General features: G+C 59.4%; 1 protein-coding gene across 1 annotated transcript; it reads right to left on the bottom strand.

The window, feature by feature from the left end:
- Positions 1 to 134: 134 nt before the first annotated feature.
- Positions 135 to 13,098, bottom strand: ROBO3 (roundabout guidance receptor 3). Its single transcript, XM_038161570.1, is given in 24 exon segments — positions 135 to 482; positions 564 to 670; positions 1,929 to 2,114; positions 2,180 to 2,309; positions 2,312 to 2,620; positions 2,698 to 2,801; positions 2,882 to 3,008; positions 3,088 to 3,273; positions 3,397 to 3,568; positions 3,679 to 3,791; positions 3,872 to 4,091; positions 4,172 to 4,290; positions 4,534 to 4,700; positions 4,787 to 4,955; positions 5,040 to 5,121; positions 5,355 to 5,566; positions 5,657 to 5,828; positions 6,277 to 6,401; positions 6,483 to 6,610; positions 7,149 to 7,287; positions 7,362 to 7,482; positions 7,969 to 8,126; positions 8,809 to 9,135; positions 12,566 to 13,098. Coding segments are annotated over 24 exon segments (3,954 nt in total). The 5' UTR covers positions 12,714 to 13,098; the 3' UTR covers positions 135 to 249.
- Positions 13,099 to 21,328: the final 8,230 nt, after the last annotated feature.

Here is a 21,328-nt window from a genome sequence, read left to right as displayed (position 1 = left end):
CCCGGGGTCCGGCTGCGCCCCGAGCCGTGGCCGCGGGAGCTGCCGGAGCCGCGGGACGAGACGCTGCCGGTGGTGGAGCAGCTGCCAGACACCTGCCCGCGGGGCAGGCAGGAGGGCTTGCTGTAGGGGGTGACCTCATCTGCAGGGGAGGGACAAGGCCGGGGCTCGCAGCGGCGCCCCCAGCCCCTTCGCGGCGCGGTCGGCGGCTCTGGCTCACGGCCGCGGGCCGGGCGGTGCGCGCCCCTGCGCTCAGCCCCGCTCGGCTCCGGCTCCGCAGAGGGACCGGGGCTCTCGCCCGGCGGCGGCAGCGGCGGCGGCGGCAGGTCTGCGGCAGAGAGGGAGGAGAGGAGAGGGCTCAGCTCCCCTGAGCCTCCTGAACGCCCTGGTTCTTTCCTCCCGCTCACCTCCCGTCTGCTTTTCCCGGCGGTAGCGGCTGCATTTGGGCTTCAGGCGACTTTTGGAGATCACCCCGCGGGTTTTCCCTGGGGAGGTGGGGATGGCAGCGTCAGCCCCACCGTAGCCAATAAGCCCCCCAGCCACCCAAACTGGCCCTCGGGGCTCACCTGTGCCAGGAGGGCAGGGGTCTCGGGGTGCGTGGCCCTCGCTGGCATCCGGAGTCACCGAGGGACTGGGTGCCTGTGGGGGGGTGCTGACACCGTGGGGGGGTCTCCTGGCAAAGAGGGGGTGGAGTGAAGCCAGGGTGGGGGGAGTGGGAGGGGGGCTCAGTGGCCACCACAGTGCTGGCACAAGCCCTCTAGAGCTGTGCCGGAGCCAGAAGAAGCCATGTGGCATTGTCACAGCTGGATGGCAGCGGTGTAGGTGGGCTGAAGCATCACAGCTGGGTGGAAGTGCCACAGCTGGATCACAGCTGGGGTGGCAAAGGGGAGCTGGACGAGTGCTGTGGCTCAGCTAGGGTGGAGGACCACAGGCTGGCACGGCTGTGATAGCAGGGCTGGCCTGCAATGGCACATCTGGAGCACAGCTGGATAGAGGCTGCTCAGCTGGGTTACAGCCACACAGCTAGACTGCAGTGGCACAGCTGGATCACCACACATCTGGACTGCAAGCACACTGGCAGACTGCAGCTGCACAGCTAAATCATGATACACCTAGATCACAGCACAGCTGGCTTGCAGCCATGCAGCTTGACTGCAGCTGCACAGCTGGAGTGCAGTGACATGCCAGCACTGCGATGGCACAGGTGGACCATGGCAGAGCTGGGCCACGGCAGCACAGCTGGGTGACGACGGCCCACCTGTCTCGGTGCAGCTGTACTGCAATGCCCCAGTCACCCACAATGTCAGGGATGTGTCACGACAGCACGGCCAGAGCACAGCTGGAGAGCAGGGGTGGATGGTGACACCATGGATAGATCACAAAGAGATGCCTGGACCCTGGTAGGACATCCAGACTCCTTTGGGGCATCCAAACCCCCAATGGCATGGTCAGACCATGGTGGCACAGCGGGACCATGATGGCGTGGCTGGATTGTGATGGGACACCCAGGCCATGGTGGGACATCCAGAGCCTGATCCAGAGTCCAGTGGCGATGCCAGACTATGGTGGAACAGTGGAACTAGATCATGTAAACATGACTGGTCACAACATCCAGAGCTCAATGGGACACCTGGACCTCAGATGACATATCTGGACCTCAGCAGCATGGCTGGACTATGACAGCATGGCAGAGCCAAATGGTGACAAAATGGCTGGATTGTGATGGAACATCTGGACGATGGTGAGGCATCTGGACCCCAGTGAGACACTGGACCCTAATGACAGTTGGACCATGATGCCATGGCAGGGCTGAGTAGTGACAACATGGCTGGATCACGACGGAACACCCAGGCCATGGTGGGACATCTGGACCATGATGGGACATCCAGACCCCAATGGCACGGCCATACCAAGCAAGGCCCATCTCCTACCGGGGCAGGAGGGAGCTATCGAAGTCGCGGAGGCGAGGGATGTCCTCCGTGGTGCGAGGTGATGGTGTCAGCGTGGCGGTGGAACGGCAGCCGGAGGAGGTGGTGGGTGAGGATGCAGCAGTGGCACAGGGCATGTCCTCACCAGGGTACCACACCTCCATCCCCAGCCTGCAGGGTGGAGACCACAGGGTAGCTGCTGGGAGCAACGTGCCCAGCCCCCAAGGCCTCACACTCACCCTCCAGCTGCCTCTTCCTCTTCGTCCTCCTCTTCCTCCTCCTTCTCCTCCTCCTGGGCACACTGGCTGAGCTCACTGGCTGAGGGCGGTGGGGGCAGCAGCTCTGTCCAGCTCACCACCGGCGGTTTCACTGCTTGCCCCAGCTTCGCTCTGGCCCCTGTGCCAAGGAGGGATGCTGGGGGGGCTGTGGGGAGGGCACCGCACCACGAGCACCCGCCTGTGCCCCCACCCATCCGACCACCCTACCGTGCTCAGCCCGGCCACGGGGCACCTGGGAGGCTGCAGCATCCATTGGCTGGGAACCACCCCCAGGGTAGGAGGTCCCATACTGTGAGAAGGGACGGGGGAATGTGCAGAGCTCCTCACTGTCAACCTCGATGGTGCTGTAAACCGGCCCCTCGCCAGCCCCCGCTCCAAACTGCTCCGTCTGGGCGATGTAACGAGTGATGCCAGCATCTGCAGAGGGTGACCAGCGTCATCAGGGCTGATCATGACTCCCTCAAGAGCCACCCAGCCCCATGCCGACCCCTCACCATTGTAGTATCTCTCAGTGCTCCCCAAACAACCGGCAGAACTGGCTGTGCTGCCACCATGCCATGCATCCACCAGCCACGGGTAACCACCGCCGGCAGCTGCCCTGCAGGGGGACGGGGTGAAGGAATGCTGGTGGTCAGCCCTGGGGCTCCTGCGGAGGGCAGGGGGTGCCGGGGGGGTTACCTGGGGTTGCTGCGCACTGGAGCCGGGAAGGAGACTGTGGAGAGAGATGGGGGTGAGGGCAGCGAGAGGCCGTACTGGGACCCCGCAGCGCTTACGGGCTTACCGGTGGGTGTGTAGGCAAAGGATGCTGTAAAGAGAGGGACGGTGGGTGGCTGATGGGTGAGGGGTGAAGGGTGAGGGGTCCCGGGGGTAGCACCCCCCTGTACCAGTGAAATGGCTGAGCTCCTTCTTCCTCCGGCGGCGGCTGTAGAGCCAAGCAGCAAAGGCAGCGAGGACGACCCAGCAAGCGCCACCAACGCCGGCAATGAAGGCTGGCTGCCTGGCTACCTCTGCTAAATGCTCAGTCAAGCTGCTCCCGCCTGCTGGCCCCGCGTCTCGCTCCACCAGGGGGGCTGCAAGTGACACGGGAAAGAGGGACACACCGGCAGGGTGCCAAGCAGCCATCCCCAGCACCGCAGTGGGTGACCCCATCACGCCCCACCCACGGGTGCCAGTTGTGACAATGAGGAACTCACCGACGTGGATGGGGACCGGGGCACTGCGGGCACCCACGCCGGCACTGGTGGCAGCGGCAACCTCAGCACGGTAAGGGACCCCGGGGACAAGTCCCCGCAACACTGTTGCCAGCACCGTCCCCTCCACGCTCTCGTTGATGTGGAAGCGGCTCTCATTGCCCAAGCACCAAATCTGGCGGGGACCAGGAGGGAAAGACGGGGAACACCCGTAAGGACACCATGACATGGTGTCATGAGAGGACAGAGTGGAGCTGCCACATCCCTGCTGCTGTCCACGCTTACCCGGTAATCGCGGATGACCCCGTTCTGCTCTGCCAGAGGTGGTGGCTGCCACGAGATGCGGACACTGGTTCCATTCCCAGCCACACTGACAGCTCGTGGTGGGGCACTGGGGGCTGCCAGGGGAGGACACATGGGGTATCACCCCCAGGATGTCCCCAGGGACCCGCACTATCCCCTCCATCCCCGCACTCACCCGCTTCAGGGGTGCGCAGAGCTCGCACAGCACTGTCGGGACCATGGAGATGATGAAAATAGGGTCGGACCTTGACCTCGTAGTCCTGGCCCCGGCGCAGCTCGGTGAGCAGGGCCCCCCGCTCCCCTGGTGCCCACACTGTCCGTGCCTCCTCCCAGCGCCCGCCGCGCTGCCGGTACAGCACCCGGTAGCCCTGAAGGAAGGGTGCCTGGTGCTCCACCTGAGGACCCGAGGGAAGGGTGGGATGGGGGCATGATCGACACTGGGAGCCCTGTACCGGTAGGGAGGCTCGGCACTCACGGTCCAGGAGAGGTGGACGGTGCCCAGGGGCAGCACCACAGGTTCCTTCAGGTGCACAGCCACTTGTGCCAGCTCCTGCTGCACCTGCTCAGGATCCAGCCCTTGCATGGGGTTGGTGTCTGCTGGAAACATGAGAGGGTGGAAGGTCTGGCCACATCTCCACTAGTGTCACCAAGGGAAGGAGCCATGGTGACAGCACATACCCATGGCAGGATCATGGGAAACTCCACTGGCATCACTGGGCAAGGATGGACCCAAAGATTTTGGGTGCACGGGCACCTCCATTGGTGTCACCAAGTGGAGATGGACCCAAGGGTGGGGGGTTTGTGGACACCTCCACTGATGTCACTGCTGGGTCTCACCTTGGGTGCGCACAGGCTCCGAGACGCCGCTGGGGTCGCTGAGCCCGTGGGCATTGACCGCCCGCACCAAGAACAGGTAGACAGTGTCAGGGACAAGGCCGGTCACCGTGTGGGTCTCACTCTCCACATCAGCTGCCACTGTCCGCCATGGGCCACCCACCGCCTGGCTGCCAGGGGACAGGGGTGACTCGTGACAGGGTGGTATCAGGCCACCACATCATCCCTGCAGCCAGAGAAGAGGCTTGTGTGATACCTGAAAGCCTCCACTATGTAAGAGGTGACATCGGTGGCACCACTGTCCTCGTTCCCTTTCCAGCTCAGGGTGACACTGCTCTTGGTAACATTGGTGACCACAGGGGTGGAGGGTGGCCCAGGGAGGAGATCAGGTGCAGGGGAAGGCAGGGAGAGGTCGGATTCATCACCTGCAAGGAGATGCACGGAGGTCTGGGGTGGCTTTGTTCCCAGTGCCACAGTGTCCCTGCTGCGGTGAGATCTCCATGACCCACCTTGTACCTCCAAGGAGATGCCCCAGCTCGTCTCGCCCGCTGGGCTGGTGGCCACGCATTTGTAGAGCCCGGAGTCTCTCACCTGCAGGGGAAAGAGCTCCTGCCCCATCACCCTGAGCACCCATCACCTCAGCACCCACCACCCTGAGCACCCACCACGCTTCACACCCACCAGCCTGAGCCCCAGCACTGCTTGCACCCACCACAGTGAGCATCCACCTCCCTTTGCTCCAGCCCTCGCAGCCACTGCCCCCTCCCTGGTGTGGGTGCCCCCTTTCAGTACCCCCACGGGTGCCCCTGCCGGGGCCGGCTCACCCGGAGGCCGGTGATCTGCAGGGTGCCGTTCTCCAGCAGGCTGGCACGGGGCTGGACACCTACCAGGACACTGCCATCCTTCAGCCACCCCACGCTGGCTGGGGGCTCAGGGGCCCCTGCCCCACAAGGCAGCCGCACTGTGGCCCCCGCTGGCAGCACCGTCCGGTTAGTGGGAAGCAGGCTGAGCACCGGCGGCTGGAGTTCAGGGGGTGCTGCAGGGAGAAAATTGGGAATTGCTGGGTGGTGGGGTGGGTGTCATTCATATGCTGGATGTGCCAGCTCTCCACTGGCACTGCACTTACCCCCTGCCACCTCCAGGCCTGCCCTGGCCAGGACGCTGCCGGCCACGCTGATGGCCTGGCACAGGTAGTGGCCGGCATCGCTGGGCTGGACGTTGGCGATGGTCAAAGCACCGCTGGGGCTCACCCACACACGGCCAGAAGGGACTGGAGGCTGGCCCGGGAACAGCAGGGTCTGAGAGGGAGCGGGATTAGCGAGGGGATGAGGGATGAGAGGCAGGGGATGAGATGAGGACTGGGTTAGGGGTGGGAATGAGATTGGGGACAGGGATGGGATGGGATGGGATGGGATGGGATGGGATGGGATGGGATGGGATGGGATGGGATGGGATGGGATGGGATGGGATGGGATGAAGTGGAATGAAGTATGATGGGGACCGTGAAGGGAATGGAATGGGGACAGGGATGTAATAGGGACTGTGATGGGATGGTGATGAGGACAGGTAGGGATGAGGATTGGAACTGGTGTGAGGTTGAGATAGGATGAGATTGGAATGGAGATGAAATGGGGATGGGGTGGGAATTAGCATGGGGATTATGATGGAACGGAAATAATGATGGGATTGGGATGAGGATGGGGCTGTGATTGGGTATGGGGTCCAGGATGAGGGAAGGAGACAGACCTGGCTCCCCTCCTTCTGCCAGAAGACAGCGGGTGGTGGGTTGCCCTTGCTCTGGCACTGGAAAGTCACGCTCTGGCCAGGGGTGACAGCTTGGTCACGGGGCCCAGTGACAAGCTGGGGGGGCACTGCAGAAGTGTGGGGAGAGACAAGGGCTTGTTCTGGGCGCTCCACCAGCACCCAAGGGTGCTCCCCAGGGCCCCCCTTACCGTGCACAGTGAGGGTGCCCGATGCCTCCGACCTGCCCACGCTGTTATCAGCTACGCAGGTGTAGGTGCCCTCATCCTCCACCTGCAGCCGCCTGATCCGCAGGGTGTTGTCTGGCAGCACCTCCCACCTGGGGGAACCCCGCGAGGCTGTGGCACCAGCAGCGTGCTGGGGCACCAGGAGGGCGCAAGGCGCCACGGGGTGGGGATGTAGTGAGGATGGAGGATGTGATGGGAATGTGGGATGTGATGGGTGCAGTGGAAATCTGGGATGCAGGAAAATGGGAGATGTGATGGGGATGTGAAATGTGGCGGAGATGTGGAATGTGATGGAGATGTGGGATGCAATGGGGATGTGGGTTGAGGTGAGGATATGGGGCGTGACTTGGATTTGGGATGCGGTAAGTGTGGGATGCAAAGGAGATGTGGGATGCAACGAGGATTTGAGATGCAAAGGGGGATGTGGAATGTGATGGAGATGTGACACAATGGGAATGTGGAATGCAGTGGGGACGCAGGATGTGCTGAGGATGGAGGATGCACCAGGGCCATGAGGATGCCAGCTGCTCCAAGCACACCAGGCTGGCACACACTGATGCCGCCCAGCTGCACCACAGAACCCGGGCTGGCCTTGGTGTCCCCGAGCCATCCCCCTCGCCCCCTACTCACCTTCCCAGTGGCATTTCACCCTCCTCCTTGCGCCAGCGCGCCGCCGGCTGCGGATCCCCCATCACCTCGCAGGCAAACTCCGCCGTCCCCTCCACCAGCACCACCTGGTTGTGGGGCCTCTTGCCAAATGCTGGGCGCTCTGCGGGGTGGCCGTCAGTCCCAGCAGGATAGCACCCACTCCCCTGACACCCCAAACATTAAATCCCCACGCACCAAAGACGACCAGCTCGGCCGGCTCGCTGTCCCTCTCCCCCACCACGTTGGTGGCCACGCACACATAGACGCCAGCATCGCTCTTGTGAGTGCTGGCCACCATCAGCTTCCCACCACGGATCTGCAGGAAGAACAGCTCATCCCACATCCCCATCACATCCCACATCCCCACTGCATCCCACCTGCCACTGCATCCCATATCTCCGTGACATCCCACATCCTCATTGCATATACACACACATCTCCCATCCCTATCAAATTCTGCGTCCCCACCACACCCCAAATCTCATTGCATCTCTCACCCCGACTGCATTCTGCATCCCCATCACATCTCACAACTGCACCCACACTGTCATCACATCCCGTTTCCATTGCATCCCAAATCTCTGAAGCATCCCATATCCCTATCCCATCCTACATCCCCATCTCATCCCATGTCCATCACATCACACAACTCTCTGCTGCATCCCACATCGCCACCACGTTCCCGATCCTCACCGCACCCCCATCCATGTCACACCCCACATCCCCGGCACATCCCGCGTCCCTGTAACATTCCCCGTCCCCTTTAGATCACCTTCAGCCTAGTTCTGGCCCCCTCCCTCACCGTCAGGCGCTCGTCCTTGTCGCTGACCCGGACTCCGTTTTTCTTCCAAGAGACGCTGGGCTCGGGGTGGCCGCGGGGGGGGACACACTCCAGCACGGCCGGTTCTCCCGCCGCCACCACCACGTCCCCGGGGGGCTGTCGGAAATCGTCCCGCAGCACTGCGGGGACACCGCGGCCTCAGCTGCCCAGCCCTGAGCCCCCGGGCTGGGGGCAGCTCCGGGGGTCTGAACTGGCTCGAACAGATTTTAATTTATCTTCATTGATTTTACTTGATTTTCAAATGCTTTCAAATATTTTCAATTGTTCTCATTTATTTTCATGTATTTCCAATTAAGTTCACTTCTCCTTATTTCTTTGACCATGTTTTCATTTATTTTCACTCCTTTGTAGTAATTTTCATTTATTTTCAATTACTTTCAGTTTTTTCATTATTTCTCTTCACTAATTTGCACTTATTTTTTCATTTATTTTCACTTACTTTCAGTTATTTCCACTTTCTTTCTTTTTTCCATTATGTTAATTTATTTTCTGTTATTTACATTCATTTTCAGTTCCTTAATTTTATTTTCATTTATTTTCGCTTGTTTTCTTTTTTCATTAGGTTTCACTTAGTTTCACTTATTTCCAATACATCTCACTTACTTGAATTAACTTTTATTTCTTTTCACTTTATTTATTTCTAATTATTTTCATTTCTTTTCCCCTCTTGTCTTGGCAACAGAAGCCTGGGAGTGTGAAAGCCCCTCGTCCCGCAGCTACAGGAGCAGGCTGGGCTTCGGGGCGATACCAGAACCCCAAATCTCCTCTTTCTCAAATCCTCCCAACGCCCTCAGGACTCACCGGCCACCTCCAGGGAAGCATTCCGGCTGGTGGCCTCCCCCAGGTAATTCCTGGCCACGCAGACATAAACGCCCTCGTCGGGCTTTCCCCGCCTCCCGTGCAGGATCCGGAGGAAGAAGAGGGACCCCCCCGGGAGGAGGGTGCGGTGCGAGCGGGGATCCTCCCGGTCCGTCTCCACCCGCTCCCCGTCCTTGTACCACTCCACCACCGGGGCCGGGCGCCCCTCGGCCTTGCAGCTCAGCGTGGCCGGCTCCCCCTTGGACGCCAGGACATCCGTGGGGTGCTCCACGATGCGGGGAGCCGTGTCCTCCAGCGGGGTGTGGGATCCTGCGGGACAGTCGGGAGGGGTAGGGATGGGTTTGGGGGCTGAGCATCCTTGGCTTGGGGGGTGCTCTCCTGGCCCCAGACCCTGCTTTGCTTGGATTGCGCGAGGTGAGAGATGGAGTGTGGCCCGTCCCAGCCCAGCATATCCCAGGGTGGGTGCCGTGGGGAGGGAGCAGGACCACAGGATCACAGGATCACAGAATTCACAAAATCACAGGATCACACAATTCACAGGATCACCGGGTTGGAAGAGATCTTCAAGACCATGGAGTCCAGCCCAGCCCCAACAGCTCAGCTAAACCCTGGCAGCCAGTGCCACATCCAGGCTGTGTTAAACACACCCAGGGATGGTGACTGCACCACCTCCCCGGGCAGCCATTCCAGAACTTTATCACCCTTTCTGGAAAAAACTTCTTCCTGACATCCAACCTAAATTTCCCTTGGTGCAGCTTAAGATTGGATCAGGAGGGAGTCAGGCAAGGCCAGTGGGACAAAGCAGCTCTGCTCCCAGTCATGGACTTCTCCACCCAGTTTCCAACCTGATGAAATGGGGTTGGGGCTAAATTCTTCCCAAACAGGGATTTTCCCATCAGCTGCAAGTGCTGACTTTCTGTATCAGAGCTGGTCATTCTGGGCTGCAGAAAATGCTTAATTTTAAGTTTTAAAAAGCCCAAATTGGGGTTGTGGGGCTGTTCCAGAAAAAAAAAAAAAAAAAACAAAAAAAAAACCCAAAAAACCCAAAAAACCAACCCTGCTAAGGCATGGGAATTAATAGATGGTCATTAATGCCAGCATAATTAATGCTCATTTTGCTGGGGCCAGCTGGGCTGAACCGTGTGTGTCCCCAGCACCACCTGGGGTGTCGTGGTAGTTCAGTCCCCAAGTGTCACTGCTGGCCCAGTGGCACAGGCACACACCACTGCATGCCCAGCCACACGTGTGCACACAGGTGTGGGTCTGCACAGACACGAGCAGCCGTGCACGGCAAGTGTTTGTGCACAGGTGCATGCATGTACACGTGGGCAGCCATGCAGGGGCGCACACACACACACACAGAGGCACTCACAGGTGTCTGTGCACACACGGGTGCACATGTGCATTACACACACACGCATGTGTGCACGTGTGCATTACAAGTGCAGGTGCACGTGTGCACACACGCATTGCATGCATAGGTGCATGTACACACGTGGGCAGTCGCGCAGGGGTGTGCACACACACACACACAGAGATGCAACCACACACGTGTGCTTGCACTTACACGCAGACATGCACACGTGTGCATTCGGGCAGGGGCACGCATGCCCCTGACACACACAGATGCATGCACGTGCATTCATGCAGGGCATACACGCAGACACGCACATGCACACATCTGCACACGTGCATGTGCACGTGCCCCACACACTGGGGCATGCACAGCCATGCAGATCCATGCACATCCACACGTGCTCAGGTGGGGCCACGAGCCTACGCTTACCCACACTGCTGCATGCACACACATGTGTGTGTACAGACACGCAAACACATGCACAATGTACAGACATGCACGTGCATGCACACGTGCACACTGCACACGCATGCACACACCTGCACACTGTACAGACACGCAAACACATGCACAATGTACAGACATGCACGTGCATGCACACGTGCACACTGCACATAAATGCACACACACGTACACTGCATATGCATGCACGTGTGCACACAGCACATAAATGCACACATGCATGCTGCACACGCATGCACACACCTGCACGCTGTATAGACACAGAAACATCTGCACAATGTACAGACATGCACGTGCATGCACACATGCACACTGCCCATAAATGCACACCTGCAGGCACTCATATACACTGTACAGACATGCACACATGCACACGCATGCACAGATGCACACTGCACAGACATGCACATGCACACACATGCACACTGCACACACATACACACATATGCACACTCATGCACACATATGCACACATATGCACACTCATGCACACTGCACAGACACGCACATGCACACACATGCACACTCATGCACACTGCACAGACATGCACATGCACACACTTGCACACTGCCCATAAATGCACACTGCACACACGTGCACACATATGCACACACATGCACACTGCACACACATGCACATGCACACACATGCACACTGCCCATAAATGCACACATGCACACACGTGCATGCACATGCACACACACTCCCACTCTCACACGCCCTTCCCCTGCTCCCCCACACGCTGGGGCAGGATGCGGGCATTAGGGGCTGCAGTTTGGGGTGCCCAGGGGGTTGCCATGGGGATGGGATGTGGCTGCCATGGGGACGGAAGCGATGCTGCAGGGTACTGGGTACCCCGGGGGGCACAGCAGGGACTGAGGGGGCCGCAGCTGGGCCCGGTGACTAATTGGGACAAGCAGGGGGTCAGGGCAGGCCCCTTCCTGTGCCCGGCTGGCTATGCAGGGGCAGGGGCTCCCATGAGGTTTGGGAACACCCCCGCCCCCTCCCCAGCCACCCAGGGCCAGCAGGAGGGGCACAGACTGAAAAAGAGGGGAGATGCTCAAAATTTAGTCAAAATTCAGTCAGACACCCTCTCCCTCACCCCTCCTTCACCCCCACTCTGCTCTTTGGGGTCATGGGGCTGGTTTGGGGACATGGGGAGGATTAGGGCACACGGAGCTGGTTGGAAGGCACTGGGATGGTTTAGGAATGTAGGGATAGTTTGGGAACACGGAGCCAGATCCAGTTAGTAGTCTGGGGATTGGCTTGGGGACACAGGACTGGTTTGGAGACATGGAGTCTCTCCTCGTTTTGTCCGGGAGTTGGTTTGGGCACACTGGCACAGGTTTGGGACACAGGGCTGGTCCTGGTTTGGAGACTGGGGATGGATGTGGGGACATGAAGGCTATTTGGGGACACTGGGTTGCCCCTGGTTTGGGGTCTGGGGACTGGTCTGGGGACATGGGGACAGTTTGGTGTCTGTCCCAGCTCGCGGTCTGTCAGTTGATGAGGAACACGGGACAGTTTGGGAACAGGGAGCTGCTTGGAGTTCAGGATTTGGGAACACAGGACTGATTTGGGAACACCAGGACAGTCCTGGCTAGGGGAGAGCGGGCTGGTCTGAGTTTGGGGTCGTGTAGATGATCTAAGGACATCACATCACTCCCGGGAGTTGGTCTGGGGACAGGGAGCTGGTCCCAGAATGGGGACACGGGGCCAGTGTGGGGACACTGGGTCAGTTCCGGAGTTGTGACACGGGGCAGGTCCCGGTTTGGGGACGAGGGGACAGGCTGGGAATCCAGTGTCGGTGCTGGTGGGGTCTCAGCTGGGGCTGGGGTCTGTGGGTGCTTCCAGCATCCCGGCTGGACCAGGAGCAGGGACGCCGGGACGGGGGAACAGAAGGACCGGGGAGCACGTACCGTTACCGGGGGTGAGATCGGGCAGGTGGAGCGCGGCGATGGAGCGGTTGATGCCGAGCAGCAGCGAGGAGGAGTTCGAGCCTTCGGCTCCCAGCGAGTCGGCGAACAGGTTCATCTGCAGCAGCGTCTTCAGCAGGTACCGCAGCATCCTGCCCCGGCTCGGCTCGGCTCGGCTCGGCTCGGCTCGGCTGAGATCGGCTGGGCTCGGGGGGGCTCTGCACGACACTAACCGGCAGGGCAAAGACTGCCTTAGCTCAGCCCGATCCGGCTCGGCTCAGTTCAGCCCGATCCGGCTCAGCCCGGTCCGGCTCAGCCCGGTCCGGCTCAGCCCGGTCCGGCTCAGCTCAGTTCGGCTCTGTTCGGCTGGGCTCAGCTCGGTTCAGACCGGTCCGGCTCAGCCCGGTCCGGCTCAGCTCAGTTCGGTTCTGCTCGGCTGGGCTCGGCTCAGTTCAGCCCAGTCCGGCTCAGCTCAGTTCGGCTCTGCTCGGCTGGGCTCGGCTCAGTTCAGCCCAGTCCGGCTCGGTTCAGCCCGATCCGGCTCAGCCCGATCCGGCTCAGCTCAGTTCGGCTCTGCTCGGCTGGGCTCAGCTCGGTTCAGACCGGTCCGGCTCAGCTCAGTTCGGTTCTGCTCGGCTGGGCTCAGCTCAGTTCAGCCCAGTCCGGCTCAGCTCAGTTCGGCTCTGCTCGGCTGGGCTCGGCTCAGTTCAGCCCAGTCCGGCTCGGTTCAGCCCGATACGGCTCAGCCCGATCCGGCTCAGCTCAGTTCGGCTCTCTCGGCTGGGCTCGGCTCAGTTCAGCCCAGTCCGGCTCAGCTCAGTTCGGCTCTGCTCGGCTGGACTCGGCTCAGTTCAGCCCAGTCCGGCTCAGCTCAGTTCGGCTCTGCTCGGCTGGGCTCGGCTCAGTTCAGCCCAGTCCGGTTCGGTTCAGCCCAGTCCAGCTCAGCCCGGCTCGACTCGGCTCAGTCCAGCGCGGCTCAGCACAGCCCGACTCAGCCCGGCTCAGCTCGGCTCGGCTCAGCCTGCGGCACCGCCCCCCGGGTAGGGGAGGGCCAGGGCGGCGCTGGGGCGGGGTGGTGGGGGTGTCCCTGTGTGCCCTCCCCGTCCCTGAGAAGCGGGATGGGGACGAAGGCGGGGGATGTCCCGCATGGGGTGGGGGCTTCATGGCGGAGTGGAACGGGGATGACTTTTTGAGGGGCAGAGGAAAAGGGAGCTCCTAGGGCTGCAGGGAGGAGAAGGAGGAGACGCAGCAGCTCCCTGGCTTCGCCCCAAATTACGTGACACCACCTGGGGCTGCTGTCACCCCCCACTCGGGACCCCCCCTCAGTGAACCCTGAAAGGCAGCACCACCCCGCACCCCACGGGGAAATGCGGCTGTCGGAGTCAGTAACACAGGGAGGGACACTTTGGGGGCGCTGGGACCACCAGTGGCCTTGAATTTGTGGGGTCAGGGGGGAAACACGAAGGAATCAGCACCATTGAATCCGTAAGTAGCAATTGGCCGTTTAATTACTGTGTTGGGGCTGATGTGGAAAGCAATGAGCCTCCTTCAGCGAGCACGGGGGGAGGGGGTTGGGGGAATTAATTAGGGAGGTTCATTATGGGGGGGCTCCTGGGGGGAGCTCGTTACAGGATTTCTTGACGGTGGCACTTGGAATAGGGTAAAAGTGGGGGGAAAGGGAAGTCAGGAGTGTGGGGAAGCTGGAGGGGGCTCAGGGAAAAGGAGGAGGTGGGGAAGGGGCAATGGGGGAGGACCTGGGGGACTGGGCGTGCACATCTGGGATATTGGGAGGGAGAAGGGGCCTCACATCTGCATGCACAGCAGCAGCAGAAGTGTGTCCACATGTGTTTGCACATCTGGGTCCCCAAGGGCGTTCACATCTGGAGGACACAGGGCACAGCTGGGATGGGGGGAGGCTTTTCCACACACATCTGGGGCACCAGGGATCTCCAGGATGTTCACATCTGGGAGGGTTGGGCGATGTGGGGGATGCAGCTGCATTCAGACCAACAGCTGGAGAGGTCCCTGATGCCACAGCTGGGCACACAGCTGAGGGCACAGGGATGCTCAAGCACATCTGGAGAACCAGGTGGTTTCCATTTGCGCACATCTGGAGTTTGCACATCTGGAGAGCTTGCCCAGGCTGCTTTTCCACACCCAGAGCTGTGCTGAGGCTGCAGACAGGTGCACATCTGACCCGCTCAGCCTCAGCAGCATCCTCTGGGCTCTCCATATCCCACCGAATCTGCCAGGTGTCCGGTGGGCAATGCATTATTCATCTGTCCCTTGGAGCCAGGCACAGAGAAAGTAAATAAATATTAATTTAGTAGGAGCACAAAGCTTTTCCTCTTCTCCTGCTGGCAATGTGGCAGCACAGGGATTTCTCAGTAGGATCAGAAAAAAAAAAAGTGTCCATGAAAGAAGAGGTTTATCCAACTATTACCTGAATAATTCTGTGGGATGGGAATTGATGGCAATGCTGGAATATCTAAACATAGCATGCTGCTACGTTCCCCCACCTTCTCCTTTTGGGTCCCTCTGAAAAGCTGACCAGAGGAATGGGACATCTCCAGCACAGAAGTACAGGATGGAAAAGGGTGTTAATCCGTGGAAAACCCTTGGGCCCCTTTTCATGGAGTCCTTGGAAAATGTGAGAATTTTTAATGGGAATCCTGGAGGTTTTGGGAGCCTCAGGGATTAAAGCACCTCTGTATTAATCCCACTCTGAGGCCTGAGGCTGCAGCGATGGGCTCCCAGGGGTGACACACGCACATCCAGCGCCTCCTCTGAGAGAGCTTGTGATGGGGAACGGACACAAAGGAGCCGCCTCATCCCGATGGATAATCCCCCTCAGATGCATCCCGTTAATCAGCTGGGCAAACAGCGAGTGCGGGGGCATCGCCTCCTCGTTAGCAGATTTATTCTCACTGCCACGGCATTTAATTGCTGCTTGATTTGGCGATTAGCGACTGTTTGCCCAGGCTTTGTCCAAATCCCCCTCCTCAAAGTTTTTAGATGGGGGGAGGCTTCCTCCATACTTTGTTATTCTCATTATTCTACGTTGGTTTTGCTGCTTTCTTATTCTTCATTTTTTTTTCCCCAACCAACCCTCGTTGAGCAGCATCGGGGAGCTGGATGGGAGGGGCGGGGGGGGGGGGGGGGAAACTGAGGCACAAAGTTTGGCCATAATGAGGAGCGACAAGATATTTGTCTGGGCAAATGAGCGGCTGGGTCCCCCCTCCCCGCTGCCAGGGGGGAATCCCTGGCAGCCCCGTTATTAACATTCCCCCCGGGAGCCCCCCACCCCAAGCCAGGCGTTTAGCCGGGAAATGCGGCTTTTTGAATATTTATAGAGGTTGTGGCAGCGCTTGGGGTGGGGAGGAGGGAAAGGGGAGCACGGGGGTGGGGAAAGCAATGCTGAGGACTGGGGGTAGTGGGGATGGAGGGGATGGAGCTGGAATCCTTTAGGGATGACACTGGGATGGTGTGGGGAATGACACTGGGATGGTGTGGGGAATGACACTGGGATGATGTAGGGAATGGCACTGGGATGGTGTGGGGAATGGCACTGGGATGGTGTGGGGAATGGCACTGGGATGGTGTGGGGAATGACACTGGGATGGTGTGGGGAATGACACTGGGATGGTGTGGGGAATGACACTGGGATGGTGTGGGGAATGACACTGGGATGCACTAAGGGGTGGCATTGGGATGCTGTCAGGAATGGCTCCGGGATACTGTAGGGGATGATGGTGGCTTGCTTGAGAGGACAGTGCTGGGATGCTTTAAGGATGATGCTGAGATGTTTTAGGAGAATGTAGTGGATGTTCTAGAGGATAAAAGTAGGATCGTTTGGGAATGATGATGGATATTTTAGGGAGTGACAAGACTGGGATTGTTTGAGGGATAACTATGATGCTTTAAGGAAAGATGCCGAGATGTTTTAGGGGAGCATAAGAGAATGACTCTGGGATGCTGTAGGGGATGACACTGTGATGATTTAGAGGATGATGCTTGGATGCTTTAACAAACAATGCTAGGATGCTTTAGGGCATGGAGCTGGAGAGTTTTGGGGAGCACACTGGGATGGTGTAGGGGATGACACTGGGATGGTATAGGGAATGACACGGATGGTGTGGGGAATGACACTGGGATGGTGTAGGGGATGACACTGGGGTGGTGTTGGTGGGGAATGACACTGGGATGCTTTAGGGGATGACACCGGGCTGGTGTGGGGAATGACACTGGGATGCTTTAGGGGATGACACCGGGGTGGTGTGGGGAATGACACCGGGGTGGTGTGGGGAATGACACTGGGATGCTTTAGGGGATGGCACTGGGATGGTGTGGGGAATGACACTGGGATGATGTGGGGAATGACACTGGGATGCTTTAGGGGATGACACTGGGATGGTGTGGGGAATGACACTGGGATGATGTGGGGAATGACCCTGGGATGCTTTAGGGGATGACACCGGGATGGTGTGGGGAATGACGCTGGGATGCTGTAGGGGATGACACCGGGATGGTGTGGGGAATGACACTGGGATGCTGTAGGGGATGACACTGGGATGCTGTAGGGGATGACACTGGGATGCTGTAGGGGATGACACCGGGATGCTGTAGGGGACAATGCTGGGATGCTGTAGGGAATGGTGTCAGGATGCACTCATGGATAACACTGTCTAAGGGGAGCACTCTGGGATGTTTTAGGGGTTGATGCTGATGTTCTAAGGAACGATACTGGGATTTTTTCAGGGAACAGACTGGAATGCTCTAGGGGATGATGGTGGGATGAATTAAGGAGAGATGCTGGCATATTTTAGGGAACCTTATGGGACTTCAGGGTGTGATGCTGGGATGCTGTAGGGAAGTAAACTATCATGCTTTAGAAAATGGCAGTGGGATGCTTTAGGGGATGAGTCTGGGATGCACGAAGGGATGCCAGGATGTATTAGGGAATGATGGTGAGGCACTGTGCTGTAGTATACTGGAATGCTGCAAGGAATAATGCTGGAATGCTGTAGGGGATGGTGCTGGGATGCTTTAGGGGAATGGTCCTGGAAAACTTTAGGGAAGCGCACTGGAATGATTTAGAGGATGACAGTGAGAGGCTTTAGGAGACGATGCCAGGGTATGTGATGGAATAATGTTGGGATGTTTCAGATGAACATGCTGGCATGATCTAGGGGATGACACTGGGAGGCTGTAGGGGTTGATGCCAGGATATTTTAGGGGATGGTGCCAGAATTTTTTGTGGATGCTTTAGGAGAGCTCAGTGAGATGCTTTAGGGGATGACTGAGAAGATTTAGGGGAGCCCACTGAAGTGCTTTAAGGGATGATGTCAGGGTGTGCAAGGGATAAAGCTGGGATATTCCAGGCAAGTGCGCTGGCATTCTTTAGGGGATGCTGCTGGGATGCTTCCAGTGAGCAGATTGAGATGCTTTAGGGGATGACCCATGGAGCCTCTGTAGAACGGCGTAGGGATGCCTCAGAGGACGGGTGTCAGTCTGTCTGTCCTCCGCACCTGGCAGGCGCAGGAGGCTGGTGCGTCGAGATCTCCTCGCGGGCATCCCAGCCCGCCTCATTACCAGCATCTTTGCAAAGCCGGAGCCCATGTGTTCTCGAGACGAGCGGCTTGGGGTATATTAACATCCCATTTCCACCTCTTTAATATAGAGTTTGTCGAGATCATTTATCAGCCGAGCCTCCCTTCAGGGCCGGGGGAAGCCGGGCAGAGCTCGGCAGCTGGGTCACGGCGAGAGGCGAGGGATGCTCGTCCCCGAAGGAAGCCGACGCCGGGTTTAACAGGTAGTGGCTCATGTGCGAATCGCTAGTTTGGGACCGCCACATCATTGGGAAAGGCTTTATCAAAGCTGGGCTTAATTGGGTGGAAGGCTTGTTTGCATGGCCGCTAATGGGGGATCAGAGGGCCGGGGACCCAGCGCTGACGGCCTCACAAAGGCAAGCAATTACTTGCTTGTCTGCATTATGTATTAACCCATCTGGGGTCGGGATATTGGCTGTGAAAGGGAGACAAAGAGGGGGGCGTGCCGGTTGCCCCCGCGCCGAATTAGCCCGCCTGGGTCCCCTTTGTGCAGCGGGCAGGGCAGCTGGATCGGGATGCAGGCGCTCAGGATGCTGATGGGCAGCGCTGCGCGGCAGCAGGGCGCTGCCTCGCCCGGCATCCCCGCGTCCTTCCGAATATTGCATCGAGCGTCTTTTCTCTCCTTTCATCAGTTTCCTGCCTGCGGCCACATCTCGGGATAATTACAGCTTTCGCTTTAATTAGCCACTGTCGCCAGTAATAAGTTTATACTTCTTTTCAGCAGCGTATTTTGGCGGCAGGAGGTTAATTACGAGCAGGTCAGTAAATTGCAGAACACACCGCTGTGGGTCTAATGACGTGTCCGCTCGGCTTTTTGACGGTCTTTTAATTATGCCTATTGAATTGGAAGTCTGACTGGAACGAGGAGGCGGGGGAGCGTTGGGGACCAGGGGGCTGTTTCCCCACTGCTTCCCCAAGCTGCTCTTCCCGCCGTCCGCACGTCCCCAGGAGCTGAGAACGGCCACAACTCATTTCGTGGATGACCCCTGGCTGAGAGCACCCCAAAATCCTTGCACAGCTCAGTCTGGGCTGAAAACACACACAATTCACTGCACGGATAAGCCTTATCTGAGAACAGTCACAAGTCACCGCACAGGTGAGTCTCATTTGAGAACGGCCACAACTCATTGCGTGGGTGATCCTGGCTGAGGTCACCCAGAGCCCGTTTCACAGGTGAGCCCGGCTGAGAACGTCCATAACTCCAGAACATCCAGAACACGGGGCGATCCTGGCTGAGAGCTGCCACAGCTCAAGGCAGGGCCGAGCCCCGGCCGGGCACGGTCCCGCCTCACGGGCAGGGCTGGGCCGAGCCCCGGCCGGGCACGGTCCCGGCTCCCGGCAGGGCTGAGCGCAGACCCTGCTCCTTCCAGGAATAACCGCGGAGGTGCCGTGGGTGAGCAGGGCTGAGGGGACCCCCTGTCCCCCCGCTCAACCCTCGCCCCCCACCCCGCTGTCATTAGAGCGCGGTCAAATGGCGCTGCCGGGACTCGGAGCTGCATCGCAATCAGCTGCTCTCGGCCGTAATGAGTGTTCAGGCCCTAATTAACCGCCACCCTCATTTGCATCCGGCCCGCCTCCCCCTCCCCCGGCCTCTAATTGTGATCTGGCCAGCTCCGGGGGGCTTGGGGATGGGGCTCTGCAGCCGCGGGGGCGATGGCGGCTGGTGTGGCCATCTGAGGGCACACCAGCGGTGGGGACACCCTCCCGAGACCCCACATGGGATGGGTGGCGGTGGGTACAGCCCTCGGGGGACACACAGCAGAGCTGCCTGTGGAGGCATGGCTTTGGGCACATGCCTCAGGAGTGGCAGTGGGGACACATCAGTGGGGGCACCCCTTTGAGGCCGCTCCAGGGAAGTGGGTGCTTACCACTGGGGACATGGTGGCAGCAGAGACAATCCCTTTGTGGCCACACCAGCAGTGGGGACTTCTGTTTTGGGACATGGTGGTGGCAGACACATCATTTTGGGGACATGATGTGGGGCTGACATTGGGGACACCCCTTTGGGGACATGCTGGCAGTGGGAACATCCCTCTGGGAACACGCCCGCTGTGTGTCCGTTTGGGGTATGTGACAGTGGGTGGACATGCTGGCAACAGGGACAACCCCTTGGGGATGTGGTGGCACCGAGGACACGCCGGGGCAGATGCATCCCTTTGGGGACATGCCACAGGACTGCCATTGGATATCCCTTTAGGGGGCACGCTGGCTCATTACACCCTCGGGGATGTGGTGGCAGCAGGGACATCCCTTTGAGGACATGTAGGTATTGGGGACGTCCCTCGTGGACACCTCTGGGGACAGCAGTGACAAAGAGCCCGGTCGGGGTGGGGGATGGAGTGTGGGGTCCCCCCCACATGCGCAGCTCGCGCCGCCGCTAGCCCCTAATCCCGCTAATTAGAAGGGTATAATTACACTGCTGATCGCTCCGCGCCGTGCTGCGGGCAGGGCAGACAGAGGTAGGGGGGATGTCCCCTTCCGTCCTTCTCCCCCGCCCTCCCACCATTTGTTTAACCAACACGGCCCTAATTAAAGCGTTTAATTAACCAACCCGGGCGGGGGTCCCATAGGACCTCTCTAACCACCCCCCCCCTTGAATGGGGGGGTTTGAGCGGGTCTGGAGGGGTGGAATCTCCCCGATGCTCGTTAGTCTTGGCTTAACGAAGAGTTGGGGCGCAGCTGGGGTGTGCCCCCCACCCCGCGAGCTGCGCCCCGGCTCATCAATCACGGTCACCCTTAATTGGGGTGTCGGAGGCAGCAGGGCCGGGGGCAGCGAGCGGTGGGAAAAGAGAGGTCCCCGCCCCGCCGGACTCCGCCTCAGTCCTTGGGGGAGGCTCAATAACGGCGTTTGGAGCTCTGGAAGCCCAGGCCCCAGGGGTGCTCCACACCCGGGATAGCGGGTGCCCGGCCCGGGGGAACGGGCTCCAGTACTATGGGAATGCTCCTCTCCAAGGCTGGGGGGCCTAAAGCTGACGTTTGGGGTGTTCGGCCGCACATCTGGGGTCTCGGGCCAGGGCGAATCGCGGGCGATGGGAGGGAGCTGTTGAAGGGTCCCTGTCCTGAGGGGTCTGAGGGGACCCTGCCCGGGGGGGCCGCGCCCATCACGGCCACGCCCACTTCGGGTGGTGCTGAGGCGGTGAGCCACGCCCACCCACGG

This window comes from Motacilla alba, chromosome 24 (genome assembly GCF_015832195.1).
Source record: "Motacilla alba alba isolate MOTALB_02 chromosome 24, Motacilla_alba_V1.0_pri, whole genome shotgun sequence".
NCBI lineage: Eukaryota > Metazoa > Chordata > Aves > Passeriformes > Motacillidae > Motacilla > Motacilla alba.
Note: the sequence above shows the minus strand (reverse complement) of the source record. Positions and strands in the feature narration are given on the sequence as shown.